This window comes from Rhea pennata, chromosome 1 (assembly GCF_028389875.1).
Source record: "Rhea pennata isolate bPtePen1 chromosome 1, bPtePen1.pri, whole genome shotgun sequence".
NCBI lineage: Eukaryota > Metazoa > Chordata > Aves > Rheiformes > Rheidae > Rhea > Rhea pennata.
This window is the reverse complement of record NC_084663.1, coordinates 56,900,771-56,925,993: the sequence shown is the minus strand read 5'-3', so window position 1 is coordinate 56,925,993 and position 25,223 is coordinate 56,900,771. Positions and strand designations below refer to the sequence as shown.

The following is a 25,223-nucleotide window of genomic DNA, read 5'->3' as shown; positions in this document are numbered from 1 at the left end:
CACACAAACACAGTCCGAAGCAAACAACTCTAGGAAAATGTGATGTTGTGGGAATGCGTATCCCAAAGATAGAGGAAAGTTGGCTAAAGGGTACCTGTAAAGGAGGTGAAGGGTCTGTGAAGGGAGGAAAATGTTGGCACATGAAAGCTTTGAGGCTCCTCAAGAAGAGCTTCCACAGGAAATGTGCATCCTTGCTGGCATCCTGAGGTGGTGGTCACTGGTGCAGGGAATCCAGGAATCCTTCATTCCCAGAAAGATGGATAAGAGGACACTTGCCAGGGAGTGCCTGAGCTGGACCCCCTATAGATGTTTATCCTGGCTGGAGGATACCTGGCCTATACTGGTTTTGGACACCTGCTTTCACACTGCTAGAGCCAGAAGAACCCCTGCTGTGTTCCCAGAGGGCTGCCTTGGGATAGCACAGACCTGACAAGCAGTTACCAGTGAAAGGGTGTGGGCCATACCTGACCCAAGGGCAAGCTCAGCTTCCAATAGGGACCAGACCTGGATTTCACACAGAGAAAACAGAAGAATCATACAGGGTAGGGCAGCATCTGTTCAAGGAGGGAAGAGACCAGTGCAACTCTGTGGGCCTTCAGCCATGAGGGATAGAAGGGTGGCAGGGCAGGTCTTCTGCAGAGTGACTGTGGGGCTCACACATCTTCCCCTCTGCCTGGGGATCCCTGAGTCTCACAGTGCTTGGAGGGGTCTCCGCCTGACCTGAGGAGCAGAGCAGGATGGTCACTAAAATGCTGCCATTGTTTCAGAGTGTATATGGAGCAAATATGGTGCTGTAATGGAGGGAGGAAGAGAGTACCCAATTACAAAGTAGAGAGGGAAGAGTTTGAGGCAGAAGGGGAAGAGAATGATGCTTTCACTGCAAGAAACATGGTCACGTCTTTTGCCAAGGTCTCATAAGGTAGATGCTGAGGTTCAACAGTCCTTCTTGGCCTTCCCCATATCCCTGGGGATCTCAAGCCACCAAATGCACCCTTGAGAGCTCAGAACCGTTGGAGTGGCTCCAGACAGCAACCACTGCTACCAACTGAGCCCCACAGTACTTTTGAGGACAGACTGAATGCTACCCTACCAGTCAGGCTGCCAAGATCCTTGAAGGCATCATTGCTGGCAGCAGTATTATTTTGTTTCCTTATTCCAGCAAGAGATAAGTCAGATAGGTGGGCAGCAATCACAGGATTCCCAATTTCCTGGCCAACGTAGCACAACAACCCCACAAAGAGGTTTCACAGGGCTTTTTGTGGTGAGGGGTGCACCCTAAAATCCATACCAGCACACTCAACAGGCAGCACTGTCTCCATCTCATCCTCCCCACAGTGCTCTGAGGAAGGGCTCAGGACTTAAGAGGAAAGGGCAGCCAACACACCCCCCTCTAAAGGATACAAGCTATAAACAGTCCCTCACACAAGTTACATGAATTGTCATATATCAGACACGAAGGTCAGCCCAGATTCCAAAGAAATAAAAGCAAGGCCATCATGCTGGATGTAGGAATGTGTGCACCACACATTTGTGTCTTACGTCAAACCAACCCTGAGAGAAAAGGCAAGAGATCTCATTACTGCGCTCACAAAAGGCTGTAGCTTCAGCTCAACACTAATTAGACACCAAAGAATCAGCACCAGATAAAGATGCTATGAGGGAAAAGCTTCTGTCCAATTTTGCACTTGAGGCATCAGAGAGTCTGTGCTGTAGACCAGGCCTTAGCATCTATTCAAGGCAGAAAGAGCAGCAGAGACCATGCATTCTTTCTCGGAGTAACAGCTGTTCACTCTGCTATTATTTCCTACTGCTTCATATAATTTGTACTCCACAGCAAGCTATTGTCCCTTTCCACTGGCTATTTATTTCCTTGAATAGCCTCTGGGGAAGAATTTCAGTGCAAGAGTAAAGAAAAAAGAAAAACTCTACACAATAAATACCGAGCAGTGACCTGATTTAAACCGTGTTCTCTGACCTCATCTAGGGCCTTGATAAACTCCTCCTTGTAATTCTGAAAACAAGCTGTGTTTTTGCCTCCGTTTCCCCCGCTATGAAGCCTGACTGGGAATGCCCTCCCTGCCTTGGAGGGTTACAGGATGCATTTCAAGAAGCTGAGTCCCAGATTTTCAGAGATGCTGGGTGTGCATAGCTTTTCTAAAAACAAGTGGGGAACATCAGCCCCTCTGAACAATAGGTCGTACCAAGCACCCACATCCTTCTGCAAACTCCACCATCACATGACGGAGAATGGGTTTTGCATCACCTCCTGATGCCTGTGCTTAGTCCTCTATCTGCTATTCACAAAGATTCTCATAGAGGTTTGATAGAACCAGTTTCTCCTTTAGTAGAGAGGTGTTGGTTTGCCTCTCATCAGATAATACTGCAACCTTCACCCAAACTATCCGTAAACTTTGAAAATCAGCCAGTCCTCCCTAACAGAGGACTGAGAGAACAAAATGTACTTGCCTCAGCCAAACACTGAGGTAAGCAGGAGACAGGATGAGCAGGTCTGTGGATCTGAAGGGTGTGTACAATGGAGGACTCTCTAGGAGATGCAGGAGAAGCCAAGGTAACAATGAGCACGAGGAAACGAGTGACTATGAGCACTAACCTCCTGCCTAAGAGGTTAACCAGAGAGGAAGAGGTGTTTTAGAGAAGGCATTGAAGTCTCTGCATTTGGGTAAATTAAAATGGGAAGGAACAAAAGACTGAAAGATAAGGTGTAATCCCCTGCCATCCTCCATGTGCCAGCTCCCTGCTTTTTCATCAGTCCTAAGCCTCTCTAGGTGATATGGAAGTAGCACCCATGCTCTGAATCTGGGGGCAAGGGATCAGAGGCCATCAGCATTTGATAGGCTCTCTGGCAGAATCACTTCCTTTCACCTTTGGGGTATAAATTCTTTTCCTTGGGATGTGAGGAATGAGGAGGAGGAAGGACATAGTTATTGGAAGAGCTACAATCTTTTAAGAAACACCTAGCTTCAGGGCTAGGTGAAGGGCATCAGGGAAGGAGGGAACCTGCACCACAGCAGTGGAGCAGATCAAGAGCAAAAGAAAGCAATGTAGTCTCAGACCCCATCCCTTTCTCTACTGCATCAGGAAGGCGCCAGTGTCACAGTGACTGGCATTTCCCATGTCCCTGGGGAGTTCACAGCACTTCGATGGAAGGTTTCTATCCCCAGGGCCAAATGGCCTTAGAGATTTGCAGGAGACATTCCTCTCAGGCAGCTCTGAAGTCTGTGGTAAAACTCTTGTGTGGCACAAGCTATGCAAGGGGAGGGGAGGAAGGTGGTTCATGTGCATGAAAGCTGGTTCATCAGACATCAGGGCCATGTTATCAGCCCAAGTGGCCAGATGACCCATGTTATATGGGTCCTCAGCTTGCCTGAGGGACAGGAGAATGAACTGGCACTGAGTGGGGAAGGGAGGTCAGAGGACTGATTACATACCACCCAGTTCCATTTCAAGTCTTCATTTCTCTAATTCTTTCCTTCATGGGGGCAGGCCAGGAATGTGGATTGTGGGAAAGGCTTTCAAAAACATGCTTGGAGATAGAAAATGCACTTATGGTGAAAGCTTCCCCACAAGCAAAGGAGAAGATACAGATGGTTCATGGCTTCCTCCCTCTCTTGCACTTCTGGGACCTCCCTGCTTATCCCAGATTTGCTGGATGAGATATCATTAGCTAAACAGGAAAAGTCATCACCCACGGAGCTCTCCATAAAGGATCAGCTTCATGAGGTCTTATGTTCCATTTGCATCTTGCACCAGAAGAGAAAGAATCTCCAACAGCTTCCTCTTACAACTGGTTAAGGAAGATGGCAGCTCCCTAGTTTTGCACATGGGGAAACTGAGGTGCAAATATCCAATTATATATCTAAAAACAACCATCCTTGTTTGGATTCTCATCTCAAAACTTCCATAGCCAGATTTGCAAAATCCAGCTTTGCAAACCTGTCCCAGAAGCTGAAGGTAAGTTGAGCACCTTTGGCTAATGTACTCTGGATATTGGAGATGCTGCTTCCTCACCATGCCATCTAATATCAGTAGGAGGGATGGGGCATTCAGTGCCTCTGAAAAAAAACAGCCCTTGAGTATGTTGAAATAAATCCAAAAACTAGAGGCATTCAGAAAGAATGGACCCCTTCCAAAAATGTTAAGCCAGGGGACTTCCGAAATGCCCCAAGTCCAACTCCCTCTGACCATTTCCCACAACAAAGGCAGTATGAGGCCAACTGGAAGGAACTCAAATAAACAAAAAAGAAATGCAGAATTGCACCATACACAAAACATCCATGGGGACCTCCCTCAATCAAGCTCGGAGCAGCCATCATAGAATCAACCCCACAAAACAGCAAGGGGGTGCAGTGAGAGGGAGAGCTGAGTTGCTGTGCACATGGTCCATCCCGCACAGGGAGGAAAAAGCTGCTGGCAGTGCACGACTTGCTTTGAGTGTTTCTCACAGGCTCCAGCACAAGCCAAGGCGGGTTGGACAACTCTGAGGACTTGCAGGAATCCTTCAGAGAAGCAGAATCTGTCTGAGTCACACACATGAGGAGTGATGCCAAGGGTGGCTCATCCATTGGAAAAAAAAATAAAAATGAGAGAGAAAGAGAGAGAAAGAAATGCTAAAGGAGAAATAGCAAGTTTTGAAAAGCCACAAGAATTAACAGCTCATGGGCTGGAAAGAAGGAGAGCAAATAAAAAAGACTGTTCTTCCACCATCACATCACTAAACTCCAGTCCTCCCCACCATGAGAAGTACCAAGTCAACTTAACTCCCATCACCTTTGAGGGTCTGAAGCGACTATCAGGCTAAAGCTGAAGGGCAAAGGGGGTTGTCAAGTCAAAACTATCTGTTCCTCTGAAATTAGCTTGAACAGATTCCCTTTGATGGTACTGCAAAATGAAACAGTAAAAACCAAACCAGATGGAAATGGAAAAGAAAAGCTGCTAAAAAAAGGGAATCAAAATCCCAAAATGACTGGCTCAGTGCAGGAAATGGGCTTCTAAAGAGGGAACTGCAGGCATCCAGAAGAGACCTAAGAAAAGATCAGGCCCACACAACTGACTCCCCCAGTTCCTGTCCCACCCTCTCCCCCCTTTCCGAGAGAAGGACACCAGGAATAAATGAACCAATGAACCTTTAGAACAAGCTGCAGGAAAAAGAGCGAAACCTGACTTGCAACTGCTACAGGAGCCCACAGAAACAACTCTGCTGCTAGCAAAGTGCAGAGGAAGTTCCAGCTCCGCTCTCAAGGACATGAGGAGCGCTAAATTACATTTTCCCTACCCCCCAGTGAAGAACCACAGCCACAGCCTTGCTTTGAGTTTCTACCTGGGTGAAACAGCTTTTAAAGGCACTAGCAGAGCCTGCTTGGTCATGACATTGCCAAGAGCTTTTTAACCTCCTAACAGTACTATGAGAAGGTGGATGGCAACTGCTTTGCACTGCCAGGACATCCTGTTTCCCTTTCCAGCACTATACTGGCCACTATGGGACACCCCTTGCATTTGAGAACTGATACTGTTTTCTCAAACAGTCCCACGGGAGTATCTTGTCCCTTCTCTTGACTGCTCTTTGATCCTCTATTCCTGTTTTTGACCCATCCCATGTAGCCACATATCCACTGTGTGGTATATAAGCCCTCATTTGATCATAGTCGATGTTTATTTTGTGTTCACTGTGGTTGTGCCATGCTGTTTGTTCTTTCTGGCTCTCTTTCCCTTCCCTGCAGCCTGTGCCTCTCTGCTGTTGTTATTTTCTCTATCACTGACAATGCATCCAGGCAAGAACATGGCTGTATATCTCTGGCTGCCCCCAGGTTCCTTCATACTGCTCCCCACAAGAGCCCTGCTGCAGCGAAGTAGATAAATTGCTTTTATTGCAATCAGATTTCTGGATGGAGAACGCTTGTCCCAAGAGGGGAAAAGAGTATTACAAGCTAAATGCTTTGAACACTGCTCACACCAGACAAATCGTATCATATACCAGGCTGAACAGCCCCAAACACATTGCCATTCACTGTTCAACAAACAGACTTGCCAAACCAGGAGATCTGATAAGAACAATGTGAAGAACAGTGGCTGTAACTGCAAGGCAAGTTCCCATCAGCAGGCAGATAGCTTATCTCTTCTGTCAAGATGGGACATGCATCAATGTCTACTGCACAACAGCACAGAAAAGCTAGTGGAGACCTGCTCTCTGGTCCTGAACAGACACGTAGCACCTCTTACAACACTGTCTCTGAGGAACATCTCTATTACTCACTCTATCTCATTAGGAAAGGGGTGTGAATCTTTCCTGAATAGCTCTGACAGAGACACAGCTCCCAAGGTCTCTGCTCAGGATGAGCTGAGAAGTCCTAGACACCAGTAACCAGCTGTTAGAAGGAGCAGTGCAGCAGCTAAGTATGGTTCACATAGAGGGAAGAGGTCTCATGACTCTTGTTCAAGCCAGGCTGTGACACCATTGCTTCCAGCTGCGTCAACTCCCACTGCACACCCTCCTCCTAAAATCCATCCAGAGTACCACTACAGTGAGGACCTAACCACAATGCAAGGTACTCTGAGCGAAGAGAAAAATGGAAAGAGGAAGAGCCTCTGTGGGGGCATCTCCTCATCTGCACAGAGGAGAAGTTGGGGCTTCAAATTGGTAACCGCAAAGATGTGACACGATTGCAGTGAGAGCCAGAACGTGCACATTCCCTCAGAAATGCCTGCTGAGCTAAGGGGCCACATGGTGTGCAGCCAGCACACCCCAAAAGCATTTCAGGCAATGTGCTAACAATTACTTGGTATGAGCCGTTCAGAGGATATGCTCAGGCCTTGCCCTGCTCCTGTTGCACTTACTAACACAGATGAAGCCACAGTGACCAGAAATGAGCCTACAAAGGCCAGGCTCACCCTAGGGAAATGTGTAGACTCTGCGTCTCCCTCTTCCTCTTAGGTCTCAGTTTCTTTTTATTTCTAATCCCACATCTGCCATACCCCAGCACTGAGTTCACTCCGCCCTGCTGCTCCTTTTGCTTCTCTGCTGCCAAAGCAGAGCTGAAGCTGGCTGCAATGACAAGTGGAAAGGGAAGAACAGCCAGGCTGGAGGCAGAGCCATCAGACTGCCTCCTCCTGCTGTTTCCCAGTCCAGACTTAAGCTCACACTGAATTTTTCTAGGGATCCTGACAAAGCTGCCGCCTAATCAGGATCACTAGCAATGTAGGTTTTTCAAGCTCAGCAGCTGTCAAACCTGAGCTGGCTGTACAACTAAGAGTATGTGGGGCACCCCACAGAAGGAATGCCTCCTCCCTGTACTGCTTTTTAAAGAGAGGCTGGACAAAGCTGCATCTGTGAGCAGTCCAGATTGCTGATAAGCTAAATGTCCCCAGCAAACACTTCACTAAGTCACACTACATTGTCACTGCAATGCAGGGATGTATTAATCATCTAGGCTTGGGGATTTGCTGTGTTTGGGCTCCTTGATTTGCTCCAGGATTCCTAGCTTCATGTTGCTGATCTGTGCTTGGCCACCCATGTAAAATGCCTTTGCAACAGGATTTTTCTCTCTCTCCCTCCTGCTGCTCTTTAGAGCGATCCCAGCAAAATCCAGGTTCTTAAAACAGTATTCCAGTACTTGTGCTTTCTAATTACTTCCCTTCCATCTGCTAGGCATAACACTGTAAGTCAGAGCTAGAGGGAGAACAGGTGAATCTGTTCACCTTTTCAAGTGCCTCTCTCAACACTTAAATCCTGAGTGCACTTCACTGATATCTGTTCCAGTCTGGAGCTATCTTACCAACAAATGACTTCACTGAAGCTCCCCCTTGCGGGCTTGGGGCCTTTGATGCTTGCTTTAGCCTAGTAAATTTAAGCAATTCTCTCAAAAACTGGCAATCTTCCTCTCTCTGTTCTGTTTTTGGCTTATACAGATACATAATCTAACAACCCTCAGGCCAAGAATGTAACTAGCGTTTCTATCCTGTTTGTTTTCTTTTTTCTGTGCTTGCTGCAGATACCGTTTCTCAGCAGCAAAAGCTGCAGCAGCAGTTTTCTGATGCTCTGAGCATCCTCTGCCTGTCCCAGACTCTCCTGGGAAGTCGCTATCTGCAACCGTAAATCCAGCTGAGCCTTCCCGGGGGGCGGGGGGCAGCTGGCATCATCACTTCCAAGAAGGGACAGGAGGGCCCTTTTGACAACTCAGTCAAGGGTCCATAACACCCCTTGAGTACCCAGTCTGAAAGGACGGTTTGAATATAAGGAAGCAACAACCTGTACAGCTTACCTCAAACTAATGCTGGTGTGTGCTTCTCTTGCTTCCACGTCTTGCAGATCCAGCTGTTACTGGTATAACAACAGAACCAACACAGAGAGGAAATTTTGAATACAGAGGTCAAAACAATTTCCCAAAGGAAGCAAGTGAAATTATCTTCATGCTAACAACTGGGGAAACTGAGGCAGCAAGTATGCGTGTGCATTTCCTAAAGTCTTGCTCCAAAATATGCTCAATGGCAGAGATCCAGCAGGCAGATTTCTGATCCTTTATTCAATATTCTATTTCCTCATTCTGTTCCTATCATTATAGGACATCTCTTTGATTACTAGGGACAGGTCTTCCTACAGCAAAAAGGGAAATGCTGAAAGAAAGGGAAAGGCACAATTCCAGTGGATGACTGCATACCACAAGCAAGTGCTGCATATGAAAGAGAAGAAGAAATTTCTTGTTAGATTAAAGGAGCTCAAACCTGCTCTCCCTCTGCAGAAATAAGCAACTCTACACTTGCCTCTCTAATTGCAACCTTCCACTGGGGAAGGTACTCAGAAGTATTGTGAAAGGAAGGAGATTAGCCAAGGTCAGGGAATAGTAGGGCTGCAAATCCAGAGGATTGTGTAACAGATGCATGGTCTGAGGTAATATCAGAAGAGACGCCAGCCCTGTTTAACAGAAAGTAGCAGAGGTAAGTGAGCCAAAAAGCCAGGAACTGTCTGCTGCAGTCAACTGGAGTAGGCAAACAAGAAGAGTGATCAAGGGACCGCAATACAGCGTTTCAAGAAAGTGAAAGGTCTCCAATTGAACGTCTTGCCAAAGAGGAACCTGCCGGGAGAGAGGGAAGCTAACATCACAGGCCAGAGCCAACAGCCCAGCAGAAAGCATACAGGAACTACAGTCTTGCTACTGTACATAAGCACATGTGAAAGATACTGCTTGGATCATTTGTAGACAGACAATGCTAAGAAAACAAACATCAGAACAGGGTGAGCATTACGGAGTGGTTCTGGAAGGCTGAAGATGACTAGGTGGGTATTCTCACCTGCCTGGGAAACCCCTCTTCCAAGCTACCGAGTCACTCATGCAGACCTCCTCGCCTTCTCAATTATTAGTCACTTTGTTTCATGATTCACCACATCTGCAGTTTCACGGGCAGCAAGAGCATTTTCTAAACCTATGTTTAAAACCAAGCAGCCAGTCCTCTGCCTGCTGCTGCCCTCTGTGGGACAGCATGCAGCAAGCCTGCCAAAGTCACAAACCCTTCTCCCATCACAAGCTTTTATAGTACTGGCATGCAAACTGCCCAGTTTCAGCTTCAACACTTTTCTCTGCAACTGGCTACAATATAATTATAGTTCTGGTATTTTTATTCTGGATCAGTGTTAATTACAATACGGAGCATCTCACTCCATTAGGCTTCAAATGTGGTTTGGGATTCCAGCTGCCAGTAAAAATAAAATGAGGGACAAGATAAAGGTGTCATCTATCCATTGTCGCAAGAAGGAAAATTCAGTTTGCTGACAGAACCAGCAGAAAACTCAGATCTCTTCCTTTTTTTGCACTTAGGGCCCGCATCACATGGAAAGCAGATGCAAAGTGGTAACACTCTTAAGTTTAAGAGAAAGAAAAGAAAGGTTTGAAAGGCTGTTGTGAACATAAATGTTATGCCTGAGTTCATTCACCATTGTTTGTGACCAGCTGAAGAGAGGTGCAGCCTTCCATTCATCTTACATTTAGTAATAACTGGGTGTTGGCAAACACAGAAAAGTAAATACCTCAAGACTTGGACAGATCAAAACTTCTGCAACAAGGGGCTGTGAAACCTCAGACTGAAAACCACTGCTTCAAAGGCACCATCTCTTTGTGGGTCAGAGAGGGGAGATACTCGCCTTCTGCGCAGTTCTTACGTGACCTAGAATGCAAGATGTAGGCCCCAGTCTCCAAAAGACATTTTAAGGTTTCTCAGAAAATCAGAGTTAGAAGCGACAGGCAGAACTGACTCACAGGATTAAAATAACTCACATAAAACGTGCCTGAACACAGCAGAGGGAAGGATGTGGCAATTTTTTACGAAAGGCATTTTTAAAAAAGGCTTTGTGATGTAAGGGAGTAACAGTTTAAAAAAAAAAAAAGAACACTTGAGCGTCCAAAAAAGTACTTTTTAATGGCCAAAAAGTCCCCCAAAAACAATGACTACCCATAAGGAAAAGCCATCAGGTGTGACACCAAAGCAGTTCCCTCCTCCATCTCTTGGATTAACTCTATATACACATGCCCTCAGTGAGTAACCCTACACAGGGCCACTCTGACTCATACGTCTGTCTCTCAAATTAGACTTTTTTAAGGCTGAATAGGCTGCAATGTACTCTCATTCTTATCGCTGAACAGCCAGCCTCAGCGGGTGCTTTGAACACCACTGCAGAGGCAGAGCACTAGGTATTTATCAAACAGGTGGAGAACTGCATTCCCAAAGGCTCTCAAGCTGGCACCTTTCACCAGCATTAACTCAAGACAAAAGGAAAAAAAAATCATTGCACGCAGAAGACACACTGTTCTTTCCAAGACCACTGGAGCACGGACTAGACAAGCAATGCTTATTATGCATCATAATTAGCACCAGCCTGGATGACTGGAGCTGCAAGGAGAAAAAGGACAAGTGGGGTTTAAATTCCTAAGGACCTAGCTTTTTCCAAGCCTTTTATTTTTTCCCCCTGTCACCTCACAGCTGTTAAAACAGAGAGGAGGAGAAAGTCCAGCCCCACCTAAGGGAGAAAGGATTTCTATTTAAAGAAGGTTCCAGCCAGGACACAGGATAAAGTTCATTTGCCGGTATTTATAATCCCTTCTAAAATATCCGCCCCCGGGGCCCTGTGTAACTCATTAGGCCCGGAGGAAACCCCCCACCACCGCCCACCACAGCTCCCGCGGCGCAGCCGTAAACGGCCCCCGCCCGCCACGGGGGGGCGGGGGGCGTTCCAGGAACTGCGCATGCGCCAACGCTCCGCTCCCGGCAGCTCTCCCGTGTCCTTTGAAAGGACACGCGGCCTCCCCATGAGGCGGAAGTGTTTTGCCTCTGTCCCGGAAGTAGCTTCAACTACCAGCACAAAGGCTCTTCCGGAAACGGCCAGGGCGGCTCCTTTGGGAGTGTGTTTCATACGGCGGCTGGCTTCCGGCGCTCTAGCCTATCCTGTCTTACATCACTCTCTATGCTCTAGTGCTGGAGGCCTTCCGCTTCCTCTCTGGTCTTGTGCCTTTCTTTCCCCCACGCCCGGTCTCTATGGTGGCCACACTGGGCAGCTCGGCAGGGGGCGCGCTGGACTCTCAGGGGCGGTCTGTGCCGGTGACTTCCGGTTCTCTATGGTGAGGTGGGCGGAGCGGCGCTCTAGACGGTTCTGGGTGCTCTCGATGGCTCGGCGGCGCCGGGCCGGGTGGGAGGGCGGCGGCGCGGCGCTGCCCCGTTGAGGAGAGCGGCGGGGCCCGGCCGCCATGGAGCCCGAGACGCTGGAGGCGCGGATCAGTGAGTGCCGTGGGGGCAGGGCCTCTCCTCGGGGCCTCCGGCCTCCCGGCCGCCCCCGCGGGGCGGAAGAAGGAGGGGGATGGGCGAGACCCCCCTAGGGGCGGGGGGTGCAAGTGTATCGGGTGTACGCTGGGGGTGAAAGGTGTGGGGGGGGTATGCGGATGTGGGGTGCACACTGGGGGTGGGTGCAGTGTTTTGGGAGGTTCAGGTGTATGGGGTGCACGCACTGGGGGGTGCAAGGTGTGGGGGTGCATACTGGGGGGTGCGGGGACATGGGGTGCAGACCCTGAGGGGGTGCAAGGTGTGAGGGGGTGCAGGAATATGGGGTGCATACACGGGGGTATGTAAGGCGTTGATGGGGTGCATGCACAGGTGTGCAAGGTGGAAGGTGCAGACGTGGTAGGGAGGTGCACCCTGGGGTGTGCGATGGGTGCCAGGACCTGGGGGAATCATGCTGGGGTGCACAAAGTCTGAGAGGCTGTGAGCATGTGGGGGAGGATTTGTGTTCACGTTGGGGTGTGCGAGGAGGCTGCAGGTATGTGCAGAGGGAGTGGGAGGGCACACAGTGGAGTGTGCAAGGTGCGAGAGTGTGTGTGCCTATATGGGGAGAATGCATCTTCATGCAAATCAAGACACCAGGCATGTGTACAAAGGACAGATGGACAAGTCTGTGTGCACGTGTGATGTCTCTGAATGTGTCCATGCACCTGAGGGTAATGTCAGTGTGAAACAGTTGGATGTGTGTATTGCTGCCCTGGAGAACAGTGTAAGTGCACTGACTGACAGGGAGGTGATGGTGAAAGAGTCTGTGCACAAGGCTTGTGTGTGAAGACATGGATGCAGAAGGTATATGATTTTTTTCTACACACCATGATCCCTTGATGCATTCAGTGGGGCTGGCTGAGAGGGAACCGGAGCAGTGTTACCCCTAATCTCTCCAAGGAGGGAAACTGGGGAGACCTTCTCACCTTCCTTTTCTCCCTTCTGCAGACAAAGCCACAAATCCTCTGAACAAGGACTTGGACTGGGATGGTATCAATGCTTTCTGTGAGCAGCTTAATAAGGAGCTAGAGGGGTAAGCGTGCTTCTTCCTTTCTACAGGCTGCTTTGGGTCATGGGCTTGGGTTGTCATTTGCTGCCTGTTAAAATTCATTGGGGTTATCCTGAGGGCAGAATAGGCATGAAGAGCCTGAAAGTTGGGGGGGGGGGAGGGAAGGGGGGAATCCTGGTCCTCTAGGGAACAGGAGGGAGAGTTTTCAGTAGATGGGATGCTTCTACCTGGGATGGTACAGAGAACAGCTACACAGCTGCTCTGGAGATGTCCTATGGGGAACAGCAGATCTGATATCCTAGGAGTTCAAAGTCCTTCACTTAGCGTTGTGATTGTATTCCCATGCATGGGGTTCCTCTCTGCTTTAGAGACTCCTTTGAGCTTCATGTAGATTTTTGCTTTTTTTGTCTTTGACAGTTGTGATATAGCTGCTTCTACCCCAGACAAAGCTGTCTTAGTATAATAAAGAAGGTTCTCATAAGTTTTGTTTCTCATAAGTTAAGGCCTGGGGCCTTATCAGTACCTTAAACTTGCATCATGAGTTTCACCCTTGGGCACTCAGATGGAAGCACAGGTACCAGCCTTCTCATCACTAACCAGCTAGCTTTTTCCCCCGACTCCTTCCAGTCCTCCACTTGCTACCCGACTTCTTGCCCACAAGATCCAGTCTCCGCAGGAATGGGAAGCTATCCAGGCCCTCACGGTAAGGGCATCTGCAGGCTGTAGAACTAGATAGAGGGCCAGGGTGTGGAGTTACTTCAGTTTGACTTGAGGAGCAAGGGAAGCTTTGAAGTCCTGGGTGCCTGTCTTGCTCTGAGAAAGTCCTAATATATCTCGGCTCTTGGGTGGGAGGGCTGAAGATGGTTGCACAGGAGTGGAGTGGGGGTGGCTGCTCAGAAAGGTCTTGATTGTGGGAAGGATGGACTACTGAGCACTGTGGTCCAGAACCCGTTGGAGTCAGTGGGAAGCTTTTTGTTCCCTTGATTGTGTTCTGGATCTCTGCTGTGAAACCCGAGTGTTTGTGAGCTCTCATTCACTACCTCAGCGATGGCTCTGCACACTAAGGGTATCCCCTTCCATGGGCTGCCTAGCCACCTCTGCAAAGATTGATCCCAAAGAGGAAATGTTTCTTGGTACCCTGGGAGGGTGATTGTACCCCCCACTCCCCACCCCAGGAGGGGAAGTGGGTGTCCATCCTGGCTGCAGCGAGGATAGCCATAGCTCAATGCCTGGCCAGGGGGTAGCCAGGAAGGGCGGACTCCTGAGCCTGCTGACCCTGTGCCGGGCTCACCCAGCCCCTCTTCCCAGGTGCTGGAGTCCTGCATGAAGAGCTGCGGCAAACGCTTTCATGACGAGGTGGGCAAGTTCCGCTTTCTCAATGAGCTCATCAAAGTGGTGTCACCCAAGGTGGGTCCCAGGGGATTGTGCTGGGGGACTAGGGGACTAGGGCCTGGTGGCAGGAGGGCTTTGAGAAGAAGTGACTGTATGCACTGGGATATGGGAAGAACATGACAATACTAGGAAAAGATGTAGTCCTTATTCCCTGGTGAGTTTTCCAGTGAGAAGGCGAGCTTTTACCCTTTGCTGCAGGCTGATTCTTGATGCAGGAAGCTGAGGCCCAGCTAGACTTGATGCAGCTAGTGCAGTGAGCTCCTGAGCTCAGTGTGTGCCTAGAGTTACCTTATCTATGTCTCCCTTGGGTTTCATCTGTGCTGCATGTGCTTGGGAAGCTTTTTCAGCCCTGACACCAAGACTACATCTCTCCAGGATGTTCCAGCCTGGTTGAGATGCTTTAAGAGGTCAAGTCCAGGCCTGGTCAATGGTGCTCTGGAGAGTCGATCCGAAGTACTGCAAGTCTACCTGTTTCTCTGTTGCTGTTCTCGCAGCAGAACAAACTCTGCATGCTCCTCTCTTCAATCAGACCAATTAGCTTATGTCATCAGCAAATACAGAGTTAAGGGAGCATGAACCAGATAATACTTGGAAAAACCTTAGTCTGTCAATCACAGCTTCTGATTTGTGATGAACAGCCAGGAACAGTAACATCCTGAAGTCCTCCTGCTAGGTGCCCTAGAAGATGCCTGTACACCTTAGGGTGATGCAAAGGGTGTCAGGTACTCTGTGCCAGAGAGTGCAATTCAGAAAAAGTGCTGGGCCTCAGACTGTTGCCCACAGTTCTTCCCCTCCCAGCCCAGCTGACTGCTCAATCCTGAAGGGCTGCTTTGCAAAGCATTTCTTGGTGGCAGTACCCTTTGCTTCACAAGGTGACAAAGACCCACCTAGGCATTCCCACTTGTCGCTGGCTGTTGCTGAGGGGCTACTGGCCTGGCTTTTTTCTCGCTTGTTATATTTCCTGTGCTGGAAACCAAGCACAGCAGGGGTATGTTGCAAGGGCCTCGTGGGCTTTCCTGCTTGCTTCCTCTTTCCTCGTCCATGTGCCGTTGGGAACTGTTTCATTTCTCCTGGGGGAGGGGAGGAACACGCCAGGTTTGCAACAGCTTAGATCAGCTCCAAGCCACCTCTTCTCTCTTTTTCTTCTAGTATCTTGGCAGCCGGACACCAGAAAAAGTGAAGTCAAAGATCTTGGAGCTGATGTACAGCTGGACATTAGGGCTGCCTCACGAGGTGAAGATCTCAGAAGCCTACCAAATGCTGAAGAAACAAGGTAAGAGGCAATGGACTGGTGAGGGAGGGCTGATGTAAGGATTTTTTTTTCTGCTCCTTTTTTTGTACAGGCAGAGCCTGAAACAAACCTTTTTCTTTTTTCTTCTTTTTTTTTTTCCCTTGTGCTCAGACCCAGCACATCCATGGCTCTGTCTCAGCAACAGGGACAGGGAAAGAAATGGGTGCCTTGGGGATCCTAGCTGCACAGGGGTTGTTTCTTGTGATCTGAATTGCTTCATGGGTTGGAAGGGATATCTGCCTGCTCCCTACTGGAGAGAGGCACTGGAAGGAATAGGGACTGAAGGACTATGAGTGCTCTGGCAGTGGACTTTGAATTTTTCAGAGGAGGTAGGATATTGATGGGGAGGTTCTTGACAAGAAAAAGAAATGCTATGGAAACACGGTCCAAGATCACAGATGGCAGACCCAAACACCCTCAGTCCCAGCTGAGTTTGATGGGCCATTGGGGAAGAAATGTCCTACGTGACAGCATCATCCCCCCAGTGGGTGAGGCTTCCTGACCTCTCCATGGGTCTCTATTATAGGAATTGTGAAATGTGACCCAAAACTGCCTGACGATGCTCCTTTTCCACCACCTCCTCCTCGGCCCAAGAACATCATCTTTGATGACGAAGAGAAATCCAAGGTAAGGGCTCTGTTCAGGGAGAGGGCCAGAAGTCAGCTTCTCCCCCTCCCTGTAGGATGTCCTGTCCCCCTGGAGGTCCAGAAAGAGTCAAGGCCCCTGTTCCTTGTGCCATCCTTCAGGAAGTGCATCACAGGAACACTGAAGGTCTGCACCTGAGTCAGGACTAAGGAAATGGCCAGAGATAGGGCATGTAGATTTACTTGACCTCTGGAGCTCTCAGCTGCAGGATAGTGCAAAGGGTGAAGTGCTGACATTAACCCAGCAGGTTCTGGGAGGCTTGCTGGTGTGCTTTCTAGTGTGCTGAGTTATTTGGCAATGTGGTCTAAATTGATCCCAATCCCACAGGCTGTTACTGTTATCTCTTCCCCACCACCATCACTGCAATCCACTTACTGCCCTGCTGCTTATAGCCTCCTGTACCTGTCCTGTTTTGCCTTCCCTTGGGTCACCACTCAGATAAACACTGCTGCTTTATAAATGGTGATATGTTTAAGCAAGTTTTGGGCTCCTCCGGCTCTAGTTCTGAAGTAGAGATGTGATCAAAGTTTGTTGTATGGGATAATTTTTTGCCTCTGCGGGCCTTTTCCCCAGGAGGTGTTATGAAGAATGTACCTGTGAGGATTTGTAGGTGACCTCTGGAACTGTTCATTGACAAAGGTGTGTGAGGGAATTGGAGCTCTCCCTCTACGAATTACAGCTGCAAAAGGGGTGCGTAAAGGGGTCTGAATAGGAGTCCATTATAGTCCTGTGGCAATTCCCTCTGTTAAATGAGCTTTTTTCCTTCTCAGTACTAGTATTGATATGTTCCTGGGTCTCCATAGCGCATAACCAGCAGGCAGGGCCAGGTTTTGAATGCAGGGGATTTTCAAGCCTCTATTACTACAACAGGGGGAAGAAGACCAGTTGTGCTTTTTCCTCTCCCTGGTCTCTGATAGCCCGCAAGTGATCCAGCTAGGTTTTCAAGTGGCTGTTGTCATTCCCTGCCTCAGCCAGATTTGGTTTTGCTGGGGACTTCACTGGCTCTAGTATTACTGCAGTGATTCTGTCTGGCCCCCCTCAGCTTGGGCCAAAAGATGCCTTCTCTTTTGCAGATATTGGCCCGTCTTCTGAAAAGCTCCCATCCTGAGGACCTCCGGGCTGCCAACAAGCTCATCAAGGAGATGGTTCAGGAGGTGTGGCTGGGGAGAAGTCGGGGGGAGGCCGTGATCTGGCTGCTGATGCTTGGAGACAGGGGAAGGGGGTCAGGGCAGTGATTCTCCGTCCTAACACAGGCACATGGAGCTTCTGCCCAGAACTTTGCAGTAGGTGCCAAAGAGTCTCTGTGCAAATTCTGCTATCCTGTGGCTACTAGTGGGAATGGCTCTACGCACTTCTGTGGCACAAGCCCTGCTGCAGCACTAGATCTGCAGCAGATACACCCTATCTGGCAGGTTCTGGACCAGAGATGGAGTTTTCTACTGTTGTGGGAGCTCTTTGGGGGCAGTGTTGCTGTGCCTTAGTTCAGGGAATTGATGTGTAGGCTGGCCCAGCTTTCTTTTTCTCCAAGCTGTGGACAAGAACAAAGACACCCCTCTTATTTGGTTGCTCTCCAGGACCAGAAGCGCATGGAGAAGATCTCCAAGAGGGTGAATGCCATTGAGGAGGTGAACAACAATGTGAAGCTGCTTACAGAGATGGTGACCAGCTACAGCAAGGGGGAGACAACAGAGAGCAATGAGGACCTGATGAAGGTGAGTAAAAGCCATCTCAGCATCCTCCTTGGGCTGAACAGTGATGGGTGGGTGCAGTCTTTCACCTCTACCCTCACAAGTTCTTCCTGCCTTCTTTGTGCCCCTAACTGAACTTCCTGTTTACCACCTTAGTGACCCTGTCTCCTCTTCCCCAGGAGCTGTATCAGCGCTGCGAGCGCATGAGACCTATGCTTTTCCGACTTGCCAGTGACACAGAAGACAATGATGAAGCTCTAGGTAGGCAGACCTGGCCTTTTTCCCTTCGTCTTCTACCAGGGAATCTCTGCTTGGGCTGCCCATGGCAGGGCATTTCTCAGCAGCTGCCATTCTGTTTGAGGTTAGTTAGTCTGTGCTTGCTGCTGAGCGAGGGGCATGTGACACCAATCAGCAGTGTTACAGACTTCCTCCACTCCTCTGTAGGAATAACACTTGCCCACTTGAGAGTGCTCTGGAGATGTCAGTGCACCCCTGTACTCCTTGCAGCAGCAGTGGCAAAAATGCTATTTGCTGTGAGTTGCTATCGCTCTTTGGGCCTTGCTTTTAAGGAAGAGTGGGGTGTTAAAGTCATGCTATTCATTTCTTCCCTCTTTTTAAAGTTATTTTCCATCTATTTCCATTTCAGCGGAGATCCTGCAAGCCAATGACAACCTGACACAGGTGATCAATCTCTACAAGCAGCTTGTGCGGGGAGAAGAGATCAACGGGGAGACTGTGGCTGGTCCCCTTCGAGGTGAGGAGACCTGGCAGATGGGGATGGAAAGATTCAGCACAGAGGCGCTGTGGCTGGTTTTCTATCGTATACGATAAGATTTCTGAGACATGTGGAAAGGCGTAACATGCAGGAGATCAAAGTGATGCTGCTGAGATGAGGAAATGGGTTGTGGAGATGACTGATGCATGAAGAGAGGGAGTTGAAACGGAGAGGAGAGGGCGAATTCCCTTTCCCAGATGTGAGGAAGGATGGGAGCTGGCTACCAGTGCACTAAGAGGCCCAAGAGTTTGCCTCTCACCTCTTCCTTCTTTTGCAGGCAGTACCTCGGCACTTCTGGATCTGTCAGGTCTAGAACTTCCAGCAACAGGCCCTTCTTACCCAGCCTTGCCCACCCTCTCAGGTGGCTCAGCAGTCCCTGTGTCTGACCAAGCTGGCTCTGTCTCCTTGCTGGATGATGAACTCATGTCTTTAGGTGAGAAGACCAGAGCAAAAGACCTGAGTGGGTGATTCATCTGGTGGAGGAGAATGAATGGGGGACAGCTCTGGGAGAGGTGAATTGGGAAAGATCAAGAGCTGATCCTCACTTAGTGAGAGGTAGAAAAGAAAGGAAAAACCCTGATTTGATTCTGAGCTTTAGTTCCCATGATGTTTTCCTGACTAATCAGGGAAAACCTGCAGTGATCTGCCCTCTGCTTTGTTCTCAGAAAACTGACCTGGCAGGTAAATCAAGAGTGATGCAATGGCCATCACCAGATGGGATCACAAGGGTGGGCCACCATCACCTCCTGGTGTTTACTCCTTGGAGTTGACAGTACACACAGGACTTGCAGAGTGGTTCATGTGCAAGCCTTGTAAGGTGCCAATCCTAGCTAGCAGGCTCCAGAATCCAATTTTTCTGACAGTACGTCCATCTCCAAAGATAGCTGATTTGGGTACCGCAGCGTGAACTAGACATCCTCCACATGCAAATGCAAGTGGGGATTGCCAGCTCAGTAGTATTCACATTTGTGTCAGCCGCACTGGCAACTAGAGTGTGAGGAAAAACAACACTATCATCCTTCCTGCTCCTTCCCATGGAGGGATGGGGCCAGAGGTGGGGAACATATGGGTACTTCTCTCTGCTCAGGCAGGACACGCAAGCAGCAGGGCAGATGTCAGTTACATGTGCCTTACTCAGGCCCCATTTAGTGCCCCAACCAACTTGATAGCATGGCTTCATACTTGCTTTTCCCCAGCAGGTCTGAATGACCCAGCACCACCTCCTGCCCAGGCTGGTGACAGCAGTGGCTGGAACAGCTTCCAGGTAACATGCTGGGAGCCATGGAAGGAGGTGGGGAGGGTGGTGGAAGCAGCATACGGAACAGGTAAGGAAGCATCCCTGATCAGATGGCTGTGCTGATACGACTCTGCGTGGGGGGCTCTCCTGTGCACTCTCTCTGCAGTCATCTGATAGCAGCGAGTTTGGCATCGCCCCTGTCACGGCAACGCCACCAGTCAAAACAGATGCTGGCACGTCCTCCCCGAAACCGTCTTCTTTCACCAGTGGCCTGGATGACCTAGACCTCTTGGGCAAGACTCTGCTGCAACAGTCTTTGCCTCCAGAATCACAACAAGTGCGGTGGTAAGCAGGAACAGAGCAATCTTGCATTTCTAGCCATTTCTTCTGTTTCTGGTGTGCTGGACAGAGGTATTTCAGTGCCCTGTTCAATTTCTTGCTCTCTCTTACCCTACAGGGAGAAGCAGCAGCCACCTCCACGGCTCACCCTGAGGGATTTGCAGAACAAGAGCAGCTCTGGCACCACGGCCCATGCTCCCAGTGCCCTTTGTGTGCTCCAGAGTGTTTCTCCCAACCCCACGCTGCCCCTGGCTTCAGAGCTGCCTTCCCCTGTGACGCTTCCAAAAGCTGCTACCACACCAACAGGAACTACTCCAGTCCCACCGCAGCCTCCTGCCACTACACTGCCCCAGGAGATCTCACTGGCCAACATCACTGTGCCTCTGGAGTCAATCAAACCCAGTGAGTAGGCTGGAAGAGTGGGACAGGTTTGGAGATGGATGGACTGTTTGGAAGGGAACCAGACTAATCAGGGAAGAAGCAAATGGAGAGGGTATGAAGAAGGTGGAACAAACTGTGCATACAAGGGAGGAATATGAGGAAGCTTCTTGCCTTTTGGATTTTTGAGAGGTTGAAGAGGAGTGGCATCTTCTAGTCCGTTGAGTAGAGTTTGGGTTATGGGGAGAGTTTGCTGTAGAACCAGTTCACTCATGACTGAGTGGTGTCTGTTCCTGCCTTTCCCACAGGCAACATCCTCCCTGTGACTGTGTATGATCAACATGGCTTCCGCGTCCTCTTCCACTTCGCTAAAGATGCCCTGCCTGAAAGGCCTGATGTGCTTGTGGTGGTGATTTCTATGCTTAGCACAGCCCCACAGCCAATCCGTAACATTGTCTTTCAATCTGCTGTCCCCAAGGTAAGGGGGCTGCTGGTGCTCAGGCTCCTGGACTAAGCTGCCATATGATTCTTTCTTTGCAGGAAAGGCAGGGTGGGTGGAAAGAGCTCTGCAGGGAAGAGAGCAAGTGTTTCCCTCAGATAAGCAGGGACCAGCACAACACCTCTCTGACTAGAGAGTGGAAGTTCCCTAAATACACGGTGGGAGTAGGGCCTTTGGCAGCCACGTCCCTCTCAAGAACATGGGATGTTGTTTTCCTAGGTGATGAAGGTGAAGCTGCAGCCTCCCTCGGGTACAGAGCTGCCAGCATTCAACCCCATTGTCCATCCCAGTGCCATCACACAAGTCCTGCTGCTCGCTAACCCACAGAAGGTAACAGTGCTATCTCTGGGGCAGGAGCAGGCTGGTCTTTTGCTTGGGCAAAGCCTGACTCCCCTTTCACTGAGGGGACTCTATCCCTATTCCTTATGCTGATTGCAGCTTTCTAGACATCTGTGCCTCATGCCTTTACACCTCTGTTCTTGACTGCTTTTCTTTTCTCCCCCATGTCCAGGAGAAAGTGAGGCTACGATACAAGCTGACCTTCACCATGGGAGAGCAAACCTATAATGAAATGGGGGATGTGGATCAGTTCCCCCCACCAGAGTCCTGGGGAAACCTCTAGAGCCACCCCTTGAAGGCACTACTCTGCAGAGTCCTTGGGAAGCCAACCTTTTGAGGCTGTAGCACCCTGAGGAGATGGGGAGGGTGGGGGGAGGGGGTTACTGCTCATGCTCTATTCCCCAGGTGGCTGGGCAAGGGCCAGAGGGAGCATGCCTGAGGGATGAGAGCAGAGATGCCAGGAGATGTTCATCCACCATGACTAGGATTAGAGTTGAGAGCTTTACTGTGGGTGAACAGTTGCCTTCCCTGCTCTTTTGAAGGCTTCCTCCCTCCCCAATTTGTTTGGCTTCTCTTTTAACCCTGCTTTCCTCCTTTAGGTGCAGTGGGGAACAAGGATGGGGAGCTCTAGCAGACTCAGCCTGGAGCAAGGCCTAGGAAATGAAGATCCTTTTCCTTGTCTGGTCCCCTCCACCCTTCCTGACCCTTTAGCTGCTTCAAACTCTGTGGTGCTCCCTCTTGTTAACAAATGCCGAGCTCAGCTGGGTTTCTCCCTGACCCCCCCCAGTCCTTGCAGCTGGGTGCTAGTGGTTCTGTGTGTGCTGGGGGTATCTTGGAGCTTGCTGTGAAATGAGGCTGAACAGGGACTGGGCTGGGGTCAGTGTCTTTCGAGCACCAGAGAGAAGGTAGCTGTCCTTGCTTGGGTTGGGGTTGGGAGTGGCCCCATGTCCCGTTCCTTCCAACTGCAGTCAGAGCTGTTGGCTGGGAGGGGGGTCCTGGGGTTGGAAACTTGGTAGGTTCAGGGCTGGGAAGAGCTTACTCTGTGCCTCCTGATCTACGTCATCTCTGTAGCTCCTTGGCTCCTGGCGCTGAACCCAGCAGAGAGGAAGCACACATCTTTCCCATATGCTTTATCTACTACAGCAACCATTTGGGATGGCTGTTGGACTATCACACCTGTTTGTCCTGTGTGCCAGCCCTGAAAGGGGCATGTTTCAAAGAGGCCTTCTTTGGAGGTTTAAGTCTTCCCATAGCCTCTGACTCCAGCCAGACAGAGGGAGAAAGGGAGAGGAAAGCAGCAAATGATCCTACTCCCCCCTAGCTAGGCTGGACAGTTTGGTTAGGAGGGTTTTATAAGGGGGTTGGGTTTTTTGTTTTGTTTTGTTTTTTCCTTATTGATTTCTTCTGGCAGAAGGGGTGGTACTAGAGTTGGGGAGAGACTGCACACCAGACCATCTCCAGGCAGCAGCACTAAGGAACTGCACTGGAAGCCCAGGTCCACACTGGGGTAGGGGCATGACTGTGCCTTGTGCACCTTTGCCTGCAGCAATGGGCAGAGGGCTTGTCCCAGGCACTTGATCACTGTGACACAAGAGCAGGGATCTGCAGGTACAGAGGAGACCAGGGGGTGGCATGTCCAGACCAATCCTCATTCTGATTGGACTTGTGACCACAAGAGCTGCTTCCCTTCCTTAAGCTCGTTTTAACTGGGCCTGATTTTAAAGGTATAAGCAAACTGCACCTTGTATCAACTTGCTAGGTGTAGAAGGAGCCTGTGTGAGATGGAGGGGCCTGTAGGTGCTGCTTGTTCTTGGCTTGGGGGCAGTGAAGGTGAGAGGTCCTGGAGCTGGGTGTGTTGGGTGGTAGAGAAGAGGGGGAAGCAAGGTCTGTATTAGGGGGTTCTGCTGTGTCTTACTTCCCTCTCTGGTCTCTTTTTCAGGGTTTTGTATGGGTTTTTTTCTTTGCAGATCTTGTTTGGTTCTTGAACAGACTTGTATATATTTTCAGTGCAAATTCTGTAAATGAAAAAAATAAGATTTAAAACAAAACGCCCGGCGCGAATAATCTGCTGTATTTATGGGAAATAAAGAGAGTTCTTTCCTGACCTTTTCCCTGTGCCTTTTGACACAGGGATTGAGCTTTCCCCTTATCCTCTCAGACTTTAGAGAAGTTGTTTCTACCCTGAGAGTGGTAGGTTCCCGGCACAAGTGTCTTAGGCACAAATCCTACCCCTGCTGTCATGTATTCAGTCTCCCTGGCTGTCCTGGGCCTCGCAGCTGATTTCCCTGCTCACAGGAGTGGGGAGAGTGGAACTGTGGAAGTGCCTCGGCTGCTCTCAATTCCTGTTTGAGAGCAAGACACTTCCAAGCTGAGAGCTGGGTGCTGCCTGCTTCCCTCTTCCCTCTACCCGCACGGAGGAGGAGGTTGGTGCCCAGCAGCCTGGGGGAGGGGCGGGGATGGGGGGGGGGTTGGGCTGGCCGTGAAGGGCTGCGAGTTCCCTCGCTGAACTGCAGCCTGCTCGGCTGTTAGCGGGCAAGCAGCTTTGCCGCTACTTGTAGGAGTACTTCCTCTTCGCCAGGCCTGCCTCTCAGAAACAGCTCCATGGGGCAGTTCTGTAGCAGGCTTGCGAGAGCTGTGGGGTGGAGGAGTGGGGGCCCGTTCTGGGGGGCAGCGACATTCTTCTGAGCAAAGGCTATAGGCTGGGAGCAGGTCTGTCCACAGAGGCCATTGTGAATTACCAAGACATTGCATGGGAGGAAAGAGCTCCCAGCTTGGTCACTACATCGTGCAGTGCTGCCCAAGGAGTTGTTTGGGTTGTATGGAGGTTTGGGTGAGCCTTTTTGCACCTTTGCAATAGGTCCTTGAAGCTCTTGTCTGCTTTCAGCAGCATGATGCCCCTCTAGAAGCAGTAAGGGGGTTTTTAAACCTGGGGCAACGTGGAAAGGCACACCTGATACCCAGTAGAGCAATGTGGTGCTGGGGCAGGAAGAGTGAGGCTCCATTTCTTAACAAGGGAGATGCCAGCAGAGCTTCTGCTATACCCTGACCGGACCCTCACCCTCCAAGATAGTGGAGGAGCAGACTGCAGGACCCCTCTGAGCTACCCGGCTGGAGACTGCAGGGCACAGGTGGAGCCTTCTATCTCCCTTTGCCATTTGTCTCATCTACTCATGAGTTGACCACTTCCTGCACGGGCTCGGATGCTAGTTCCTTTACTGGCCACATAACTCAGCTAACACCCTCCTTTCTTTCTTAGCACAGAGCAAGGAAAGTCCCGACTGCAGGTAGCCAGAGATAAGAGGAGGTTTATATCTCAGAGCAGGAGTGAAGGGCTGGTTTAAACAACTTGCCTCACAGCTTTACAAGAAAGCTGAGCCCTGATGCTGTGGGAGGCTTTAGCTCTGCAGAGAGCAGGCAGCTCCCAAGCCTGAGAACCTGCAGCTTGTGGTCCCCATGCAACAGTGCAAGGGAGGCGCTGCTCTGCGCTTCGCCCATCCGCCACGCTCAGATGAGCGTTGCCACAAGAGGCGGGAGCAGAGAGGAAGGGGGGCTCCACAGGGTGCAAAGTAACAGCCCTTTTCTGCAACTTTGCAGTGGATCCAGAGTCTCAGCGATAGCAGGGAGGGAAGAAGCAGGGAACACAGAAGCAGCCACAGGGATGGTTTAGCATGCTGAGGAAGGGGGTCTGGCCATGCTGCATGGGGGCAGGCAGAGCGCTGAGGTTGTTCTCCCGTCACTAGCATGACGGAGAGTCTGTCTTGCAGGGAAGAGCCGAGAGATGATCCCATGAGGATGGCTAGGTGCCCGAGGG

General features: G+C 50.2%; 1 protein-coding gene across 3 annotated transcripts; it reads left to right on the top strand.

Moving 5' to 3' along the window:
- Positions 1-11,631: 11,631 nt before the first annotated feature.
- GGA1 (golgi associated, gamma adaptin ear containing, ARF binding protein 1) lies at positions 11,632-23,516 on the top strand. 3 transcript variants are annotated; one of them, XM_062588421.1, is made up of 17 exons: positions 11,632-11,778; positions 12,769-12,853; positions 13,457-13,532; positions 14,138-14,236; positions 15,371-15,494; positions 16,039-16,139; positions 17,231-17,311; positions 17,732-17,869; positions 18,025-18,106; positions 18,492-18,599; positions 18,898-19,053; positions 19,820-19,884; positions 20,024-20,202; positions 20,315-20,598; positions 20,883-21,052; positions 21,293-21,403; positions 21,585-23,516. In XM_062588421.1, exons 1-17 carry the CDS (start codon positions 11,748-11,750, stop codon positions 21,693-21,695), a joined length of 2,001 nt encoding a protein of 666 aa, XP_062444405.1. In that variant the 5' UTR covers positions 11,632-11,747; the 3' UTR covers positions 21,696-23,516. The 3 variants fall into 3 exon arrangements, with proteins under 3 accessions (XP_062444405.1, XP_062444397.1, XP_062444412.1); XM_062588413.1 differs by having other exon boundaries at positions 19,817-19,884; XM_062588428.1 differs by lacking the exons at positions 11,632-11,778; positions 13,457-13,532; positions 14,138-14,236 and having other exon boundaries at positions 19,817-19,884.
- The last annotated feature ends 1,707 nt before the right edge of the window (positions 23,517-25,223 follow it).